At 49.3% G+C, this 15,682-nt stretch overlaps 4 protein-coding genes and 2 non-coding genes across 6 annotated transcripts; 5 read left to right on the top strand and 1 right to left on the bottom strand.

Annotated features, from left to right (window-relative positions):
* Nucleotides 1-700: 700 nt before the first annotated feature.
* On the top strand, nucleotides 701-2,894 carry EV420DRAFT_1474334 (major facilitator superfamily domain-containing protein; the record flags this gene model as incomplete). Its single annotated transcript, XM_060469204.1, has 12 exons — nucleotides 701-824; nucleotides 904-975; nucleotides 1,073-1,285; nucleotides 1,337-1,522; nucleotides 1,572-1,634; nucleotides 1,694-1,864; nucleotides 1,923-2,075; nucleotides 2,141-2,234; nucleotides 2,291-2,483; nucleotides 2,530-2,591; nucleotides 2,645-2,768; nucleotides 2,874-2,894. 12 exons carry the CDS (start codon nucleotides 701-703, stop codon nucleotides 2,892-2,894), a joined length of 1,476 nt encoding a protein of 491 aa, XP_060337513.1.
* Nucleotides 2,895-3,707: 813 nt separating this feature from the next.
* On the top strand, nucleotides 3,708-5,231 carry EV420DRAFT_1635955 (endo-beta-glucanase; the record flags this gene model as incomplete). The annotated part of the gene is made up of 12 exons (XM_060476518.1): nucleotides 3,708-3,856; nucleotides 3,914-4,081; nucleotides 4,133-4,165; nucleotides 4,218-4,263; nucleotides 4,314-4,383; nucleotides 4,433-4,469; nucleotides 4,524-4,637; nucleotides 4,690-4,804; nucleotides 4,853-4,931; nucleotides 4,987-4,995; nucleotides 5,045-5,101; nucleotides 5,158-5,231. 12 exons carry the CDS (start codon nucleotides 3,708-3,710, stop codon nucleotides 5,229-5,231), a joined length of 951 nt encoding a protein of 316 aa, XP_060337512.1.
* A 456-nt stretch (nucleotides 5,232-5,687) lies between these two features.
* Nucleotides 5,688-8,124, bottom strand: EV420DRAFT_1506133 (uncharacterized protein). Its single transcript, XM_060471311.1, has 4 exons — nucleotides 8,081-8,124; nucleotides 7,826-8,030; nucleotides 6,916-7,610; nucleotides 5,688-6,863 (listed from the first exon to the last, which is right to left on the bottom strand). Exons 2-4 carry the CDS (start codon nucleotides 7,909-7,911, stop codon nucleotides 5,821-5,823), a joined length of 1,824 nt encoding a protein of 607 aa, XP_060337511.1. The 5' UTR covers nucleotides 7,912-8,030; nucleotides 8,081-8,124; the 3' UTR covers nucleotides 5,688-5,820.
* A 762-nt stretch (nucleotides 8,125-8,886) lies between these two features.
* On the top strand, nucleotides 8,887-8,980 carry EV420DRAFT_t50. The gene has a single exon. It is a non-coding gene; the product is annotated as a tRNA-Glu (tRNA).
* Nucleotides 8,981-13,041: 4,061 nt separating this feature from the next.
* EV420DRAFT_1506121 (uncharacterized protein) lies at nucleotides 13,042-15,270 on the top strand. The gene is given in 9 exon segments (XM_060471310.1): nucleotides 13,042-13,387; nucleotides 13,434-13,587; nucleotides 13,653-13,852; nucleotides 13,929-14,088; nucleotides 14,117-14,455; nucleotides 14,518-14,605; nucleotides 14,625-14,773; nucleotides 14,835-15,066; nucleotides 15,250-15,270. 8 exon segments carry the CDS (start codon nucleotides 13,123-13,125, stop codon nucleotides 15,064-15,066), a joined length of 1,587 nt encoding a protein of 528 aa, XP_060337510.1. The 5' UTR covers nucleotides 13,042-13,122; the 3' UTR covers nucleotides 15,250-15,270.
* Nucleotides 15,271-15,454: 184 nt separating this feature from the next.
* On the top strand, nucleotides 15,455-15,549 carry EV420DRAFT_t51. The gene has a single exon. It is a non-coding gene; the product is annotated as a tRNA-Gly (tRNA).
* Nucleotides 15,550-15,682: the final 133 nt, after the last annotated feature.

Here is a 15,682-nt window from a genome sequence, read left to right as displayed (position 1 = left end):
GACATAGAATTGTTTGCCTTTGTACGAGATGACGGTAAGGGTCTGACTTTGCCCGTCGGAGATCAAATTCTTCGTCTCTTCCGTCTTCCAGTCATGTCGCTCATTTTCAATGTTTTCGTGTAACATTCTGCGCTCGCCTTCAATCCAAGCCATGTTTGGTATCGTTGGACCGATTTCTTTGGACAGCGATGCGACTACGGCACGCGGAACGCGGAGCAGTATACTTTTGCTGTTTAGAGCTGGAAAAGTACGTGTACAAAAGTCATCATTCCAGCATATACTCACTGCCGTCGTGAAGTCGCCTGATCTTGTTTATGCTTGAGTCTATACTGCGCTTCATTCCAGGTGCCTACAAAACTAGCACCCATCAGCACAAAATTTCATCATATCCACGCACGCTGGCAAGGATAATCCACTCATGCTGATCTTTTCGCCAACGCTCTCTAGTGTCCACAGTACTGGCGAGCAAGGGAGAGCGCTTAAATGGTCGAACGTGCGTCCAAAATTAGACCACCACTGCAAGACTGATGTTCCGATCTGATGTTTAGACGAAAGGCAGATGCAGATGGGGCCAATCAAGGGCTTCTGATCCCTCTCGTGTGCTGTATCGTCTTATTTATGCAACCATTTGGTACCTTACGGGAATCAGTTTAAGAGCAAAGATCGCCGTCTCTCCCTTCAAGAGCTCCACCATTTCACGATGAACGCTGACGACCGAAGAGGTGTTTCCTTGCCCCAGCTATCCAAGGACCACGATGAGTCTAGGTTGGAGATTCTGACGACGAAGGAAAAGCTATCCAGCGCGTTCACTATTGCTTGCTCTGGTACGAAACCAAGTCTTGCCTGTCTTGCTTCGTTCTCATTTTAGTTCTAGGGTTCGCTCTTATCAGCGACGGCTTACAGAATGTAGGCCTTTAACTGGCTCGTATCAGACCCGTGCTGATTTCTACGTCTTAACAGAACATTATGTCACTCGTAAGTCCACTCTAGGTCCTGCTTCCCGGTACTCGTGACCCTAATTCACGGATCTTTCGTCAGACGAATGTTGTCTTTGCTCAGGTCTATGGCTCAGCATACAATTCCCACTGGTCGACGCAGTTATCTAATTCTTTGACCGTCGGAACTATTCTCGGTCAGATTATCATCGGTTACCTCTGCGACGTCAAGGGCAGAAAATGGGGAATTGTGCTGTCGACAGTCATGATCGTCATTGGAATCATACTCTGTACCGCATCCCATGGTGCCAATGGGAGCTTTATAGGCTTCCTTTGGATGTTCACTGTTTGTACGTTCACCTATTTCCGCCGAGTTATGTCTCTGATTCGCTATTTTCCAGGTCGAGGTATCACTGGTATAGGTCTGGGAGGAGAATACCCGAGCTGCTCAACGTCTGCTGCGGAAGCTGCCAACGAAAAGATCAGGAAGCAACGCGGTCCAGTCTTCATCATGGTCACAAACTTTGTGCTCTCTTTTGGGACGCCTTTCGCTTGCATCCTCTATCTGATCGTCTTCGAGGCAGCTGGTGAGTCTTACTTCATATGTTTGAATGTCATAATGACCCCTTTTCTTAGGCGGTTTACAGGCAAATCTTTCAACTGTATGGAGAACTGTTTTCGGTATCAGTTGTATACCTCGTCAGTGTAATACCTTGACTACTATCAAAGCGAGTGCTGATTCCTTGTTACAACGGCAGCTCTCGCAGTATTCTATTTCCGTTTCAAGATGCTCAACTCGCAACTCTACCGGAAAGGTGCTATCCAGCATAATGTACCGCACCTATTGACCATCAAATACTACTGGAAATTCCTTGATCGGTACTGCGGGGGCGTGGTTTTTGTACGACTTCATTACCTTCCCCAACGGTGTATGTAAGTATACACTCCTCCATTACTGTCTCCACGAATTTAATTACCGAATGACAGTCTCGGGTCAAATCATCTCTTCTGTCGTCTTAGTCAAAGGAAAAGAACTCGTTCGTAAGACTGCGGAGTACCAGCTTCTTTTGGGCACGATCGCGCTTCCGGGATGTGTTGTTGGCGCGCTATTGGTCAACCATCTGGGGCGGAGGAATACAAGTATGTCACGTCAATGCGCCTTCTGAGGCGATGTTGCACCTGACCCTTCGCGCCACAATTTTTAGTGATTCTCGGGTTCAGTGGATACCTTATTTTTGGTCTCGCGGTCGGGTGTGCCTATGACAAGGTCATCAAGAATGTCCCAGGGTTCATTGTATTGTATGTTGGTTGCTATCCTCTTGGTAGTCTTCGGTGTTCTAATCTGGGTGGGGCAGATATGGTCTGATGAACTCTTTCGCTAATGCCGGTCCTGGGGACATGCTCGGATTGACTTCGAGTGAATCATATGCGACTGCTGTCCGTGGGACATGTTATGGGTTTTCAGCAGCGATTGGCAAAGTTGGTGCAGTTCTAGGCACCCAGGCTTTCAAGCCAATTCAGGACAACTTGGGGAAACGATGGACTTTTGTGAGTCGCTGGCCGAGCTGCCGAATATGCCTCTCAATTTTATAAGATCATTGCGGCTATCTGTGGTTTGGCCGGTATGACCGTAACTTGGTTCTTCATTCGTAACGAGTAAGGGTTTTTCGACTTGTACAGAGGACTAACTTTAAACCTTCTTTCTTTAGTTTGGATGGAGATTTAGCTATTGAGGACGCGAAGTTCCAGGTGTTCTTGGAAGCAAATGGTTGGCACGGAGACGTTGGCGCGGCAGAGTCCGTTGATGCTTTAGTCGTATCGGAGAAGGGCAAGGTATCTAAAGAACGGACAGATTCATAGATGGTCAGGTGAAACGAAAGTTTCATTTTCGCACAATGACTTGTTCATATGAATGATATAATCTGCTTTCTTTCTCAGGCTAAGGTGTCCACCGGGTAGCATATGCGAGGAGGCGGGTCCGGTAAAGCTCAAAATGTCGATGACGCGTGACGTCATTGCGCCTTCGTAGCGGGAACCAATTACCACCAATAAGTGTTGACTTTTCCCATGCTTCGACGTCCGTGATTTATTCGGGACGAAGTATATTCCTTCACTCTGTGGAACCGTCTTCCCCTTTTGAGCCTGCTCGGAACATAATTCTGCTCCACATGGTCTGGGATCCAGCTGCTTGATGAGTATCCGACCCCTCGTAGCTTATCGTTGCCATCTGTACAGAGATCAACGGTCCTCAGCCGAGCGCGTTTTCATTAACGGACAACTATACCGAATTTTGAGTCACTGACACCGTGCATGTGCGCCGTTCTCAAGCAAACTACCCAAGTTGGGAACTCTTGGCGTCCAAATGTCTAATCCGCAAAGTCCACCTCCATTGCGGCACTTGTCACGTCGCGATGTTTCTGTTTCCAAAAGGTAGGAAGCTCACCCTCAAACTGGCTGACACGTATTCATTCATACCTTCGGACATTCACCGACGAATGGATTTTTCCTTCTGGCGCTGTCCACTATCATGTGTTCGTGTCGAGTTTTGAGTGGTGGCTTGTCGCTGCAGTTCTCACCAAGAAGTCACTTTGCCTTTTCAGCTGAGGCTCCCTTGTGGTCTGCCTCTCGAGCTGGACATGCTGCTCATGGTTGCTCACGTTGCAACAATGTCCGTTGTGCGGAGCAGCTGAGGTATAAAGGATACGATGGAGGACCTATCGACTTCATCGAATCCGACTGCAGCCTCTTTTCTCAGTTCAAAGCACGGTTATCATGCTCTTCTTCACAGCAGTCGCTCTCGTCTCTTCTCTCGTCTCCCCAGTCTTCGGCGCGACGTACCAGCAGACCGACAGCTTTGTTGGGTCCCAGTTTTATTCTGGTTTCTCCAATCAAGCAATTTCTGACCCTACCAACGGGCGTGTGTACGTGACATTTTCGATACGCAGTCTCTACTCATTCTAATGTACTGCTCATCGCAGAAACTATGTCGACGTTTCGACGTCTAAATCCCGCAATCTGACCTACGCGTCTGATAACACCTTCATCCTACGCGCGGATGATACGACCGTCTTAAGCGCGAGCGGACCCGGTCGTAACTCCGTTCGTCTGATGTCAAATAAGCAGTACGGCACCAACACCGTCATGGTGTAAGTAGTATAAAGACGCTTACAGAATCGGTGCTAATTCATTTATTCAAGATTCAACATCCGGCATATGCCACAGGGATGCGGGTTCGTGATTTGTAACATGGGCTGAGTTCAAACAATTCAACTTTTCTTTTAGCACCTGGCCTGCGGTATGGACTGTGGGCCCTAACTGGCCCAACGGGGTGAGATCTCGAGACCCTGAAAAAATCCCGCGCTTACCAAAACAAAATAGGGAGAGATTGATATCATTGAAGGCGTCAACAACCAGGTGTACAATCAAGCTACTTTGCACACGTCATCTGGTACGTTAGTTTCTTTCCCGTGGGTCCAGTTCTCATCTTGATATACAAGGATGCACGATGCCCAGCAATTCGCGCACTCAGTCTGGGTATTTATACTCCCTTCTCAATTGAACCCAATTTTTCATTGAAAACCTCTTCAGGGTCGCTCTGCAAAACAACTGCGACGTAAACGTTAACAGTAATGCAGGGTGCGGTGTCCAGTTCCAGAATGCGAACAGCTACGGAGCGGGCTTCAACAACAACGGCGGAGGCTGGTTCGTCCCCCGACTGATTTCTTGGCAACTGCGATTGACTGCGGATTCCTAGGTATGCCGTGGAGAGGACCAACTCATTCATCAAGGTATGGTTCTGGGGCAGGCATGATTCCAACGTTCCCTCTGCCGTCAGCAATGGTAGCGGCTCCGTCAATACCGATAGCTGGGTTAGTATTTCGCTCAATTGGTAACTTAATTATCTCAAAATGCCTTAGGGAACACCCTTCGCGTATTTCCCGAGCAACTCTTGCTCCTTGGCGAGCCATTTCAGCGCCCAGAACATTATCATCAATTGTAAGTAATGCCTCATAAGACATCTTCTGCAAGCTGACCTAGACGATTATTTCAGTGACTTTCTGTGAGTATCTCTTTCTTTTATTTCTTTCCCTTGCTGACCATATTATTAGGTGGCGATTGGGCTGGAAACGTATACGCGAGCTCCGGTTGCCCTTCCTCTTGTGTTGGTAAGTACACAGGCTACATGAAATAAAACATGAAACTAATCCTGCATTTTAATAAGACTTTGTCAACAACAACCCCGGTGCCTTTTCCAATGCTTACTTCGACTTTGCTTGGGTGAAGGTATACGGCTAATTTAGTGTTTATACTCTTGTTTATTTTAGTATTTTACAATGAAGAATATGACACGATGGTTCAGGATATCTCGGGTTTCTTCAACTGAATTCCTCTTCTCCTGTCAAACGATAACCGGTTCAACTAAATAAAGTTTGTCAGTGGTCATGATGTTCAAGAATAGCTTCATACGAAGTCTGAATTAACGGGAAAAGAACGCAAAACGGTCGCACATGTGAAACAAGACCTGCCATTTTGTTAGCCTGTGAGGAATACTAGTAAATTTAGATGCATAGCGGTTTCCTGGGTGGGGCCTCCGGGTCGGCGTGGGCCGCGTGGCAACTCGATGCTGATTATAGGAAGGTTTTGACTCTTCTTATAGCTACATTCAAAATGGATTTTACAACGCAATACATAGAGGATTTAGAAGTGTATCATGCAGTAACAACGCCGATGAAAAAAAAAATTGGAGAAAACTGGATCCGGAAGGAGACAAGCTGAGTAACCCGCGCTTCAGGGGCTTACGTACTTGTGTATCGTTATGGGCGTCAGCTTCCACCACGAACAAAATGAAATACAGAAAAATAAATTATGTATGTAAACCAAAGTGCTATCCAAATCTCATCGTGATCATTTCTGATTCCTCAGGCCTAGACATAACTTCCTGCCTTCTTTGCGCATACTCATCCAATCTCTGATTTCGCCCTACCTTCCCCCTACCGCCTCGTTTGCTGACCCACTCCACTCCGAGTACCTCAATAGCACTCCCATCGTGACCTGTTCCCCATCCACAGCTCATCATTCCCCGTCCATCGTCCTCTTCGCCTTCGCCCTCGCCTTCACCCCATCCACCCAAGAAACGGCCAATGACCTCCTCCTTGGAATGACCGACCTCCGGACCTCTTCCCGAGACCCGGATGATCCTTACACGTACTCTCAAATCGTTCCCTTCCTTCTTAGCCTTTCTTGCACCGCTATACGTGACCCAACCTGCGTGCACAGCGCATGAAAAGAGATCAGAATCGTCCGTGTAAACTCTCCTTTCCGAGTCACCGCCACCCCATACTTTGGTCTTCCCGGGGGGTGGCCGGGAATCGGGAAAGAATCCACTCGGCACGAGGATGTCAGCTATCCGTTCACAATCCACAATGATTGCATCTTCCTCGCCTTCCTTTACTGGATTTGGTAACGGCGGGAACTCCTCCTTGGGTGTCGGCGGAGGGAAGTGAAAGGGGAATGGAACCTTAGGCCAAATATATGTTCCCATGTGTAATTTCACCTTGCTCCGAACGGGTCGAGATAACCTCGGTCTCTTTCCTCCCCGAGAGTCTCGTACCATCTCTCGCTCCTGTTTCTTGTTTGAATTGTCGAAGACGATCCCTGGAGGTCCTCCCATTGGAATACCGGCAGGACCAGATGCGGCTGGAACGAACTGCGTGTGGAACTGATTTTGGAATTGTCGCTGAGGGAGTGAACCTGGACCGAATGGCTTAGGTGTATGGCGGTCCATGCGTTCTCGGTCAATACGTTCCCTCTCTATACGGTCCCTCTCCATTCGTTCACCTATTCGTTCAGCCCGCTCCCTTTCATCAACGATTGAGCGTGCGGGGTTGATGGGAGTAGGGTTAATTGGTCTGGATGCTGTTTTGTCATCTGGAAGATTGTATGAGTCGCCAAGTCAACGAGATATCTTAACAGCACAGACCTCTCCTCAAGGCTGGCCCGTATGGGTTATCCATACCAAGACTCGCCATCGCTGGAGAGCGGAACACTTCCCTCTCTCTCTCTCGCTCCCTCTCCCTGTTCACATCATGTATCGTGCGCCCCTGAGGCGAAACTCGCTCCCTCTCCCTCTCTCTTTCTCGCTCTCTTTCCCTTTCCCTCTCCCTTGCTTCTAGACGTTCTCTGTCAATGGTCCGAACATCCATTCTCTCTCTTTCCCTCCTCTCCCTCTCTCTTCCACCAAACCACCAACCCTCCTCCCTAGACCACGGTGCCCATCCACCCGGTCCTGCCCCACGATCACGTTCACTTCGCGGCTCTCGAGGCACTTCTCTTGGTTCCCTAGGTACGTCGCGTATTTCTCTCGGATCCCTAGGCAACTCACGTATATCGCGTGGCTCTCGGGGCACATCACGTATCTCCCTGGGCTCCCGTGGTAAATCACGTATATCACGAGGTTCCCGTTGCAAATCACGAATTTCTCGTGGTTCCCGAGGTAAATCGCGTATCTCCCGGGGCTCCCGCGGGAGGTCACGTATATCTCTTGCCTCTCGCGGTATATCTCGTAGATCTCGGGGCTCCCTAGGCGGCAATCTTTCTTCCCGGATCAGGCTTCTTTCCCGTGGAGGCATACGAGGCTCCCGCGGGGGTATCCGTTCCATTTCGCGAGGAGTGAGTCTTTCAATTTCACGGGTCGGTATTTCACGCGGTGGAAGTCTTTCATCTCTGCGTTCCATGTCCCGGGGTGGTAAAATCTCCCTCGGGACTCTATCATCTCTCGGTTCGCGGGGTGGTATTCGCTCAATCTCCCGTGGTACCAACCTGTCGGCCATGGATGATTAGTGTAGACGAACGGCAGTATATAACTCACCTAGTATCATCTCTAGGTTCGCGTGGGGGGAGTCGTTCCAATGGCCTGGATAACGGAGGGGTGAATACTGTCTAGCACAAAATTAAAGACAAGGAACTTGCCTGTCATCTCGTCGCTCTATTTCCCGTGGTACCATCCTTGTTAACGTCAGGTAGATGGAATGAGTACAATGAGGAGATAATTACCTATCATCTCTAGGTTCGCGAGGCGGAAGTCGTTCAATTGGCCTGATACAAAGCAGTTATTATGATACCCAATGATAAGTAAAGGGTCTTACCGTTCATTTTGTCGCTCAACCTGTATATCTCGTGGTACCAGCCTTGCTCTATATTAGTGTAGGAATAGGATGAATTGGAGCAAACACACCTGTCCTCCCTGAGTTCACGAGGTAGAAGCCTTTCAATTTCTCGAGGAATCAATCTAAAAGCATGATATTAATGAACGCACAATCTTCAAAAGATGAGAGACTCACCTCTCTTCTCTTGGCTCCCGAGGGGGCAACCGGGAATCCATAGTGGTTATCTCCCTCGGCAGTGCACGTTCACTCATCTCCCTCGACAATCTCCGTTCTCTATCCTCCCTAGGTTCTCTTGGTGGCTCGCGCACCATCTCCCTTGGTCCAGTTGGTGGTAACCTGGTATCAACGGCTCTGCCCCCCATGCCAACACCTACTTCCGGCAGACGAGCAGCACCATTGACAGCAACATCAGGTATCCGCCCTGAGTCAGACAGTCTCCCTCCACCACCTATACCGCTCCCGCTACCACCACCACTATCGACAGCAACTCCAGGACCAGCCAACCTCGTGCTACTGCCGCTCGCAGTTCCAGGCCGTCGATCGTCAGAGGGGGAATCTTGTAGCAGCGCGGCTACATTCATTTTGACGAGAAGGTAATTTGATTGTAAGCAGCGACACACTGCGGATTGTTAGTGATGGTCGGCAGACAAGGAGGATCAACGTCGAAGATGAAAATGAGGAAAACCGTTCAACACGTGGAATCGGCCCGGGTTACCGTTTAATTATGATATTTAAGAATTGAAAATTGTAATATTAATATTAAAATAGCGGATATCCATGGCGAGTCGGATATGGTGTAACGGCTAACATTGCCGCCTCTCATGTCTATGACCTCATAGCTGTGCGCGGCAGCTCGGGGTTCGATTCCCCGTATCCGAATTTCCAGTTGTCCTTTTTGGTTGCTCAGGTTGTCCCGTCACTCCAGTGACTCCACAGTGTCCGCTGAAGAGGGAAGGGACTCGGGGCAGGTTCCTAGTTCGTAACTCGTAATTATTATTGCCTAGCTGCCTTGGGCAAGATGCCACTTTTTAACTGACACCTCCTCAAGGGGTGACTTTATACGAGGTTTGGTTACTTAGGTAGTCTGAAACTCGGCATACCAATACCGCACAAAAATCCAGGTGATGCCGGACTACTCTGATTCCTGACTAGGGACTCCTCTGTCAGTCGAGTTCAAGGCTAGGCTCGATGATGTTCCTTCACAAAAGCATCGTACATATACTACAGATTGTGACACCAACTGCTATATCTTTACTTCGTAGAAAATATATGTGCGAGCCTGCCCACTGATTTCTCGTCCTATCAGCGAATACTCTCTCACGGCCTTGAAAATTGATTGTTCAAGTAACACTATTTAAACAATTAACTGATGGTAGTTGGTAGGGCTCGTAACGTTGGCTCGCATTCGTCGCTCATCTAAATATATGATGTAGCACCAGGATGTTTCAGCCCCACATTTCGTACTCTTTTATTGGCCCATGAGTACTACTAAACACCAAAGGAACACAAGTGAAGCTGTAAGAGGGGTCTCGAATGATATCCAAAGTTTTGACAATATGACGTGGGAGCTGAAGCGCTGATTCTCAGACACGAATCGAAATAATGAAAACGAGAACTTACGTTGAACGTCGCGACCTCGCCAGGTCCCTCTCATGAGGTAATGAAGTCAAATTCCTGCGCCGCGGACTTGAAAACTTCGTCCGTATATGTTTCCAAGATTAACGTTGTCTGTCGATCAGCATCCGGGGAGGCAGGAGTGTGGAGGAGGTGGCGTCGACAGGATCATTTGATGTCGGTAACCAAGACCAGTGGCCCAGGGAATTCGATGAAGGTCGAGCCTGCTGCTGAAAAGTTGACGTGGCGAATTAAGAGAACCTTCAGCAACGTACGGTTGCTGAGGGACAGGATAATGATCAGCGTGACAATGGCGGGTCCGAGGCGACATGCCAATGTTAAGACGCCGGTCAGGCTTTACACTGCAAGAAGAGGCCGAAGGGACAGCGGGCGTAGGGCGGAATTCTTGAGCTTGCGTGACCAGAAATACTGATTATCCGTGGAGAAATGTTAACAGCTTCAGTACCCAATAATCGGTCAGTGTGAGAATACATCATAGTGCAAGACCCTGCGACATCGAATCCAAGCTTGCTTGACGGATCGTCCGTGGGGATGAGCACGAAAAGATGCCGTGAAATAAAGGCCGAAAGAGCTTGCTTGACTTGCTGGTGTATGTTTGGAAAAGCGACTTCTCTCAGGCTCCCGCCCCCTCGGCGATGTCGGGACTCGGGACAGGAACGTGGCCCTGTGGCGTCGTGTTTACTAGTGCCTTCTTGCCTCGTTCATTCTTGGCGTTTGCTTGTTCCATTTTCTCGAGCTTAACAGCTCTCCCCTCCTGTCTTACCGCTATCCTTTCTCTTCTTGTGGGGCTCCTTCCCGGTCCTTATGACAAGCTCAAATCCAGGCTCACACCTCGCGCCATACCTTTATTGTCTCGCAAAGTTTTTTGACATTTGACCCACTCCCCCTCCGTACCGAAGGCGCAAAAAGTTCCGTAAGTTTCACCTTATGTTTTTAACTTGGAAGCCGCAGTCACGAGCGAACCAAATCTGATGTTTTGCGTTGAAATGGGTTTCTCTTTCTATCTGCAGGGACGATGACATCCATATGCCGTTCCGTAGAGGTTTAGACCTTTGCTTTTCCTTTTCGAGAACTTGTCAACCAGCTGACGAGGCAACCGTCTATCCGATTCCTGTGTCGTCTACAAGCTTCGAGCTGGGGCCTAATAATAAGTGAACAAGGGCTCGATTGTATATGTTCTCAATCACCCGCGGGTACTCTCCGTCCAGTATCTCTTGAGCTTACGACTATCATATATGACCGATCACCGACGCTAACGCAGTTGTACATATGTTGCGCCCCAATCATTTTAACCAACCTAGGTTGTCATCATGTTTTAGTTCTCTATTTTATCCAGTCTAGATCTTGCCGTTTATTTTCGCCAAAGTGGCGTCGGTTTTTAACATGAAAGGTTATCATCTCTCGGCGATTTGAGCTGTCAAGTTTCTTTCTTGATGGTCTTCTCCCGTGTGGTCTCTATACACGTTTCTGCGTATGTTACTGTTGTCAACGACATCGTTGACCTGGATGCTTTCCATCAAAACTATTATAAAACTCGATCCCTCCCCTCGTATATGTGGTTTCCATTATTCATACCCGATTGGATGTAACTGTATGCCAGTTAGTCTACTACTATGTCATGCACAGCCAACATGACGACCGAGTCTAAACATGTGTGGACTGGCCGCTGTCCTAGGCCGCTAAGTGAGGTAATTCGAACACTCAAATGATTTAATCCCGACGATAATGGTAACGACTATGGAGACCTCGACGACAATTGCTGGCTCGTCCCATATAATAATCACGTAACCCAGGGTGTGGCTTGTAGTATGATTAGCAACACGCGCGCCTATAGTTCTTAGAGCCTCGATCAGGAAATTTCCTATTATGTGGGGGCTTCTCGTCGGCGCGGTGCGTTGTTGTTTTTTTGAATTGATCCATATCAGAGTAGTGAAACAGCGAGGAAAGGAGTAATGAAGACTTGACAGGAGGGAACTTATCGACGCTATGAAACTTGAGAAATGAGCGTGAGCCATTGGAGCGGCGTGGATAGGGAATGGCAGGATCATTTGATGTCAGTTCCTGGGACGAGGATGGAAAGAGTCTATTTCGGCGCCGGCGTGACGGTTACGGTGGGGACGCCCTATGGGGATAGGCCGAGGTACGAAGATCATCAGACAGTCGATATCTTCAAAATGGCATACGGCTAGACGGGGGGCTTTCAGGGAAAATAGGAGGAAAGTCCGACAGATGGGATCCCGAAAATTGAGTTCGAGGTGGAGCATGATATGCATGGGATTAGCACGGACTCTGTTTCAGCTGAGACAAGGATGGATGGACAGGATGATATCAGGGTCATTACATTCCGAGTGACGGTGGTGAGTCATTGACGGTGGAGATAGTCATCTGTGGATATTAAGGGCCTGTCACTGGCAGTTCAGCAGACAGAGTTCAAACAGAAGAAAAGAACAGAACAGAATATAGGAAGGAAAGTCTAGTCGTTGGTAGTTAAATCGGGGGATTAATTGAGTCTAGTTTGGGTCGCTAGCAGCCTAATTGAATGGAGAGACATGGGCATGGTAATGCGGCGGAACATGGGTGGAGATTTGAGATGGGTGGATGCTACGATGAAAGCCTATTGAATGGGTAAGACTGACCATGATGGAATAGGCCAATGACTACATTGGGCTGCCTGTTTTCCGGGAGTCAAGTCAGACATAGGAGCACCCGAACATGTACGTCTTCGGAGGCAGTAATTCAGCGAGACGTAGGCTCGATACCAGCCTGTTTTTTCTTTCTGGAGACCCACTTGGGCTGATGATCGTTTAATAGAACAATCACCATATGGACTGGGAGTGGAGATTACCTGACAAGTGGCCCGATAAATGGTGAAACGTGCAACTCGAATGAGGACTCGTGAGTAAGTTTGGGATAGTCTTTTTTCTCGGAGAAGAACTGAATGAAAACACGGGACTAAAAACGGGCCTGGCTGCTATATGGAAGACCATCCCGCGAAGCACGTACGAGTCGCAGATCGGTCCTGGACTGCTGTCGAATGAACCTTCTCCGCTGAGCAAGTCGCCGGTTGCTGCTTCAAGGTGAGGATCCGCTACGATTGTGTAAAATCTTGGATCAAAATTAATTATCGATTTGATCCGTTTACTGTTTTGTGACCACCCGAGGAGGCGAAAAGAGGGCTGTCCGCGGAATTGACAGCCTCGAATACAGTATATGGCTCTCTTTGAACTTTTCGAACTAGGAAGAATACTAAAAATAGAACATGTGACGCGCGTGACATACATATCTCGATAATATTTTTAATTTTGGCCTTTTCATTTTTGTTTCCGTCTACGACAAACTCGTAACAGTTAACATAATGGTGAGCCGAATATGTAGCGAGTCCGTCCATGTTAAATATCGTTATCCTTGCCATCCTCCATGACCATTTGCTTTGTTTCTCTGCATGTCGTCCCCTGCTGTCCCCTCATTCGCGCTCGACGTCCCGTTCCCCCGTCGATGCCGTCACTCCCAATGACGCCGTAGAGCGCGCCACCCCTCGCCGTGATCACTCCCCGCCGCCGCGACTCGAGGCAAACACCCCGCCCGTGAACACCCCGCCCCCGACGATCAAGCGCTCCGACTCCCCGCCCCCGACGCTAGGAAAGCGGCCCCGTGCGGCCCTCCGCCTCCAGTATCGACAATAGGCCACCCGTCACAGAGGACAGGAAATATCGCGGAGACAGACCCATCCAGCCATCAGAATATGAGAGTGGCCGCGTCATATGCGAGACCTGCAGCACCAGCGTCTCTTTCCGTGACGAGAATAACGGCGAGTTTACCCTCAAGCACTGGGATGCTCATAGGATGACCTGGTCAGTCGACCCTGCCGACTATTTTTGACTGTTGTCACTCATGTTTTATGGATCTGATACTACAGCAGTGAGCCGAATCCGACACCGCCGCCTCCGACAAAGCGCCGTCGTGCCAAGCGCACAGAAGACGAACGGATTGATTACCTCCGGAATGACCCCTACGTCGCTCAGTTCGAGGCATATAGGGTGCTGTGTGCCTCGTGCGACAAGTGGATTAGGCTCAGGCCGAACTCGACCTATTGTAGCATACCCTGGGACGCCCACCGTAAGAGCTGTCTCGCCAAGAAGATGTACGTCTTCCCTCGCGCTTATTCCCACAAAATATTCAATGAAATTTCTAGAACCTCCTAAAAACACCTACGCTCTCGAGCAGCGCAATGCCGCATTCTCAAAGGATCCTGACGTCCGAAAATTCGACGCTGAGCGCGTGCTATGCGCCATTTGCGACTGTTGGGTGCCCGTCCCTGTCCCGGATGATCGCAACCTTCTGGGCTCAACACCGTGCTGCTTGCCGAGCGCGCTCCGTCAGCAACCATCATCATTCTTCAGCCAACCAGGGTGCTAATTCGCCGTCAACTTCGTCACAGCCTCAACCTCAGCCTCAGCCCCAGCAACCCCGCCGACCGACAGATTCCCCGCCAGTTCAGCCTTCGTCACAACCGCCGCCCTCGTCCACTCCTGCCCACGAGAGTAGGAGACGCAACGCCGAGCAGCGAGCAGCTACTCTTCGCGCGGACGCCCTCATTCTCTCTGTCGAACCAAACCGAGTCTTCTGCAGCCTCTGCCAGAAATGGGTCCAACTCCGACAAGACTCGAGCTTCTGTGCCTATCCGTGGCTGCAGCATCGCGGCAAGTGTTTAATGCGGAGGTACGGTTGCTCGAATCCTTGATTTATTTTGATCTTTTATTAATCGGAGTTCCTGGATCTAGTCAGAAACGGGCACAGAAGGAGCGCGAACAGCGTCACTCGACTTCGGCACCGTACCCTGTCCACGCCCATCCACCACGACCGCGCGCGGTCGTGGAATCGGAAGAAGGACGAGGATGCGGAGGGGAGCTGGGATGAAGACGTCGTCGGTCCTCGTGTCAGCGGCTCTGTGTCGTTCACACCGGCCCAACCGCCTCCCCCGCGAACCTCATCTTCATCGACTTCTTCCTACGTCGACTTGGATAGCCCCGATGGGCGGTAAGTCTATCGATCCATCTTTACTTCACACCTACCGTAATTAATATCGATTGTGATGTAGGTTATCTCATATCCATACGTCGTTGATACACCTCTTCCGGACAACGTATTCTGTTCCTGATACGGATTTGACTGTGGCCGCTTTGGTTGGGTTTCTCAATGCAGGTATGCCGGAGGATCGATGGGAGGAGTTTGATTTGCGCGAAGGTCGTGCGGGGCGTTGGTGTCTTGGCTCGCGAGGGAGGGGGGAGAGAAGGGTCGAGTTAGAGGGGGATATCGTTAGATGGAGATGAACCTCCACACCCCCTTCACTGCATAGATATATTATTCGTGCTATACTCTTGTTATCTGTTTTTGCTTTCGTCAGTTGCTTTCTTGGAATTTTGTGATTTCTGTATGATATACGGCATTTATCTTATTATTGGACCCTTAGTGTTATGGTGGATTACTTTACAAGACGTGTGCGTCGTGTGGCGATATTGCAACTTTGACTAGAATTTTGATTTCGGTGATTGACACGGAGCACTTGAAGGATTCGATGATCTTTGGCTGCTTGGTATCTATTATCACCGTGGTGGCCGACATGGGCAAATTTTAATGGATCACAATGTGTACATTGCGCGTTCTTCGTGTCTACGTACTGCATCTGATATTTATGTATGGCTAGGATCACAAGCATGTACGCCGATGGTGAAACGGTTATCATGCTTGCCTTCCATCAATGCGGCTTGAGCCGGCTACAGCAAGCGGTAGGGGTTCAACTCCCCTTCGGCGTAGACTCAACATGTTTACTTGGATATCTCCTTTTTCTGGCCGGTTCATGGTTAGGCTGCGCACGAAACCTCCAAGGACGGTTTGGTACCAATCCTTCCTCAAGGGGGGGTGTTCCGATACGATATTTTACCGTTA

Source organism: Desarmillaria tabescens (genome assembly GCF_030435595.1).
Source record: "Desarmillaria tabescens strain CCBAS 213 chromosome Unknown EV420scaffold_3, whole genome shotgun sequence".
Lineage (NCBI taxonomy): Eukaryota > Fungi > Basidiomycota > Agaricomycetes > Agaricales > Physalacriaceae > Desarmillaria > Desarmillaria tabescens.
This window is presented reverse-complemented; position numbering and strand designations above follow the sequence as displayed.

Coding starts and splice junctions, on each gene's coding strand:
- EV420DRAFT_1506133 (XM_060471311.1), bottom strand. CDS start 7,911: ATGACAGGCAAGTTCCTTGTCTTTAATTTTGTGCTAGACAGTATTCAC. Junction 7,611..7,825: donor ATTGGAACGACTCCCCCCAC/GCGAACCTAGAG, acceptor TGAAATTGAAAG/ACTCACTCCTCGCGAAATGG. Junction 6,864..6,915: donor CGGGCCAGCCTTGAGGAGAG/GTCTGTGCTGTT, acceptor ACAATCTTCCAG/ATGACAAAACAGCATCCAGA.
- EV420DRAFT_1506121 (XM_060471310.1), top strand. CDS start 13,123: ATGTTAAATATCGTTATCCTTGCCATCCTCCATGACCATTTGCTTTGT. Junction 13,853..13,928: donor CATACCCTGGGACGCCCACC/GTAAGAGCTGTC, acceptor TGAAATTTCTAG/AACCTCCTAAAAACACCTAC. Junction 14,456..14,517: donor GGCAAGTGTTTAATGCGGAG/GTACGGTTGCTC, acceptor TCCTGGATCTAG/TCAGAAACGGGCACAGAAGG.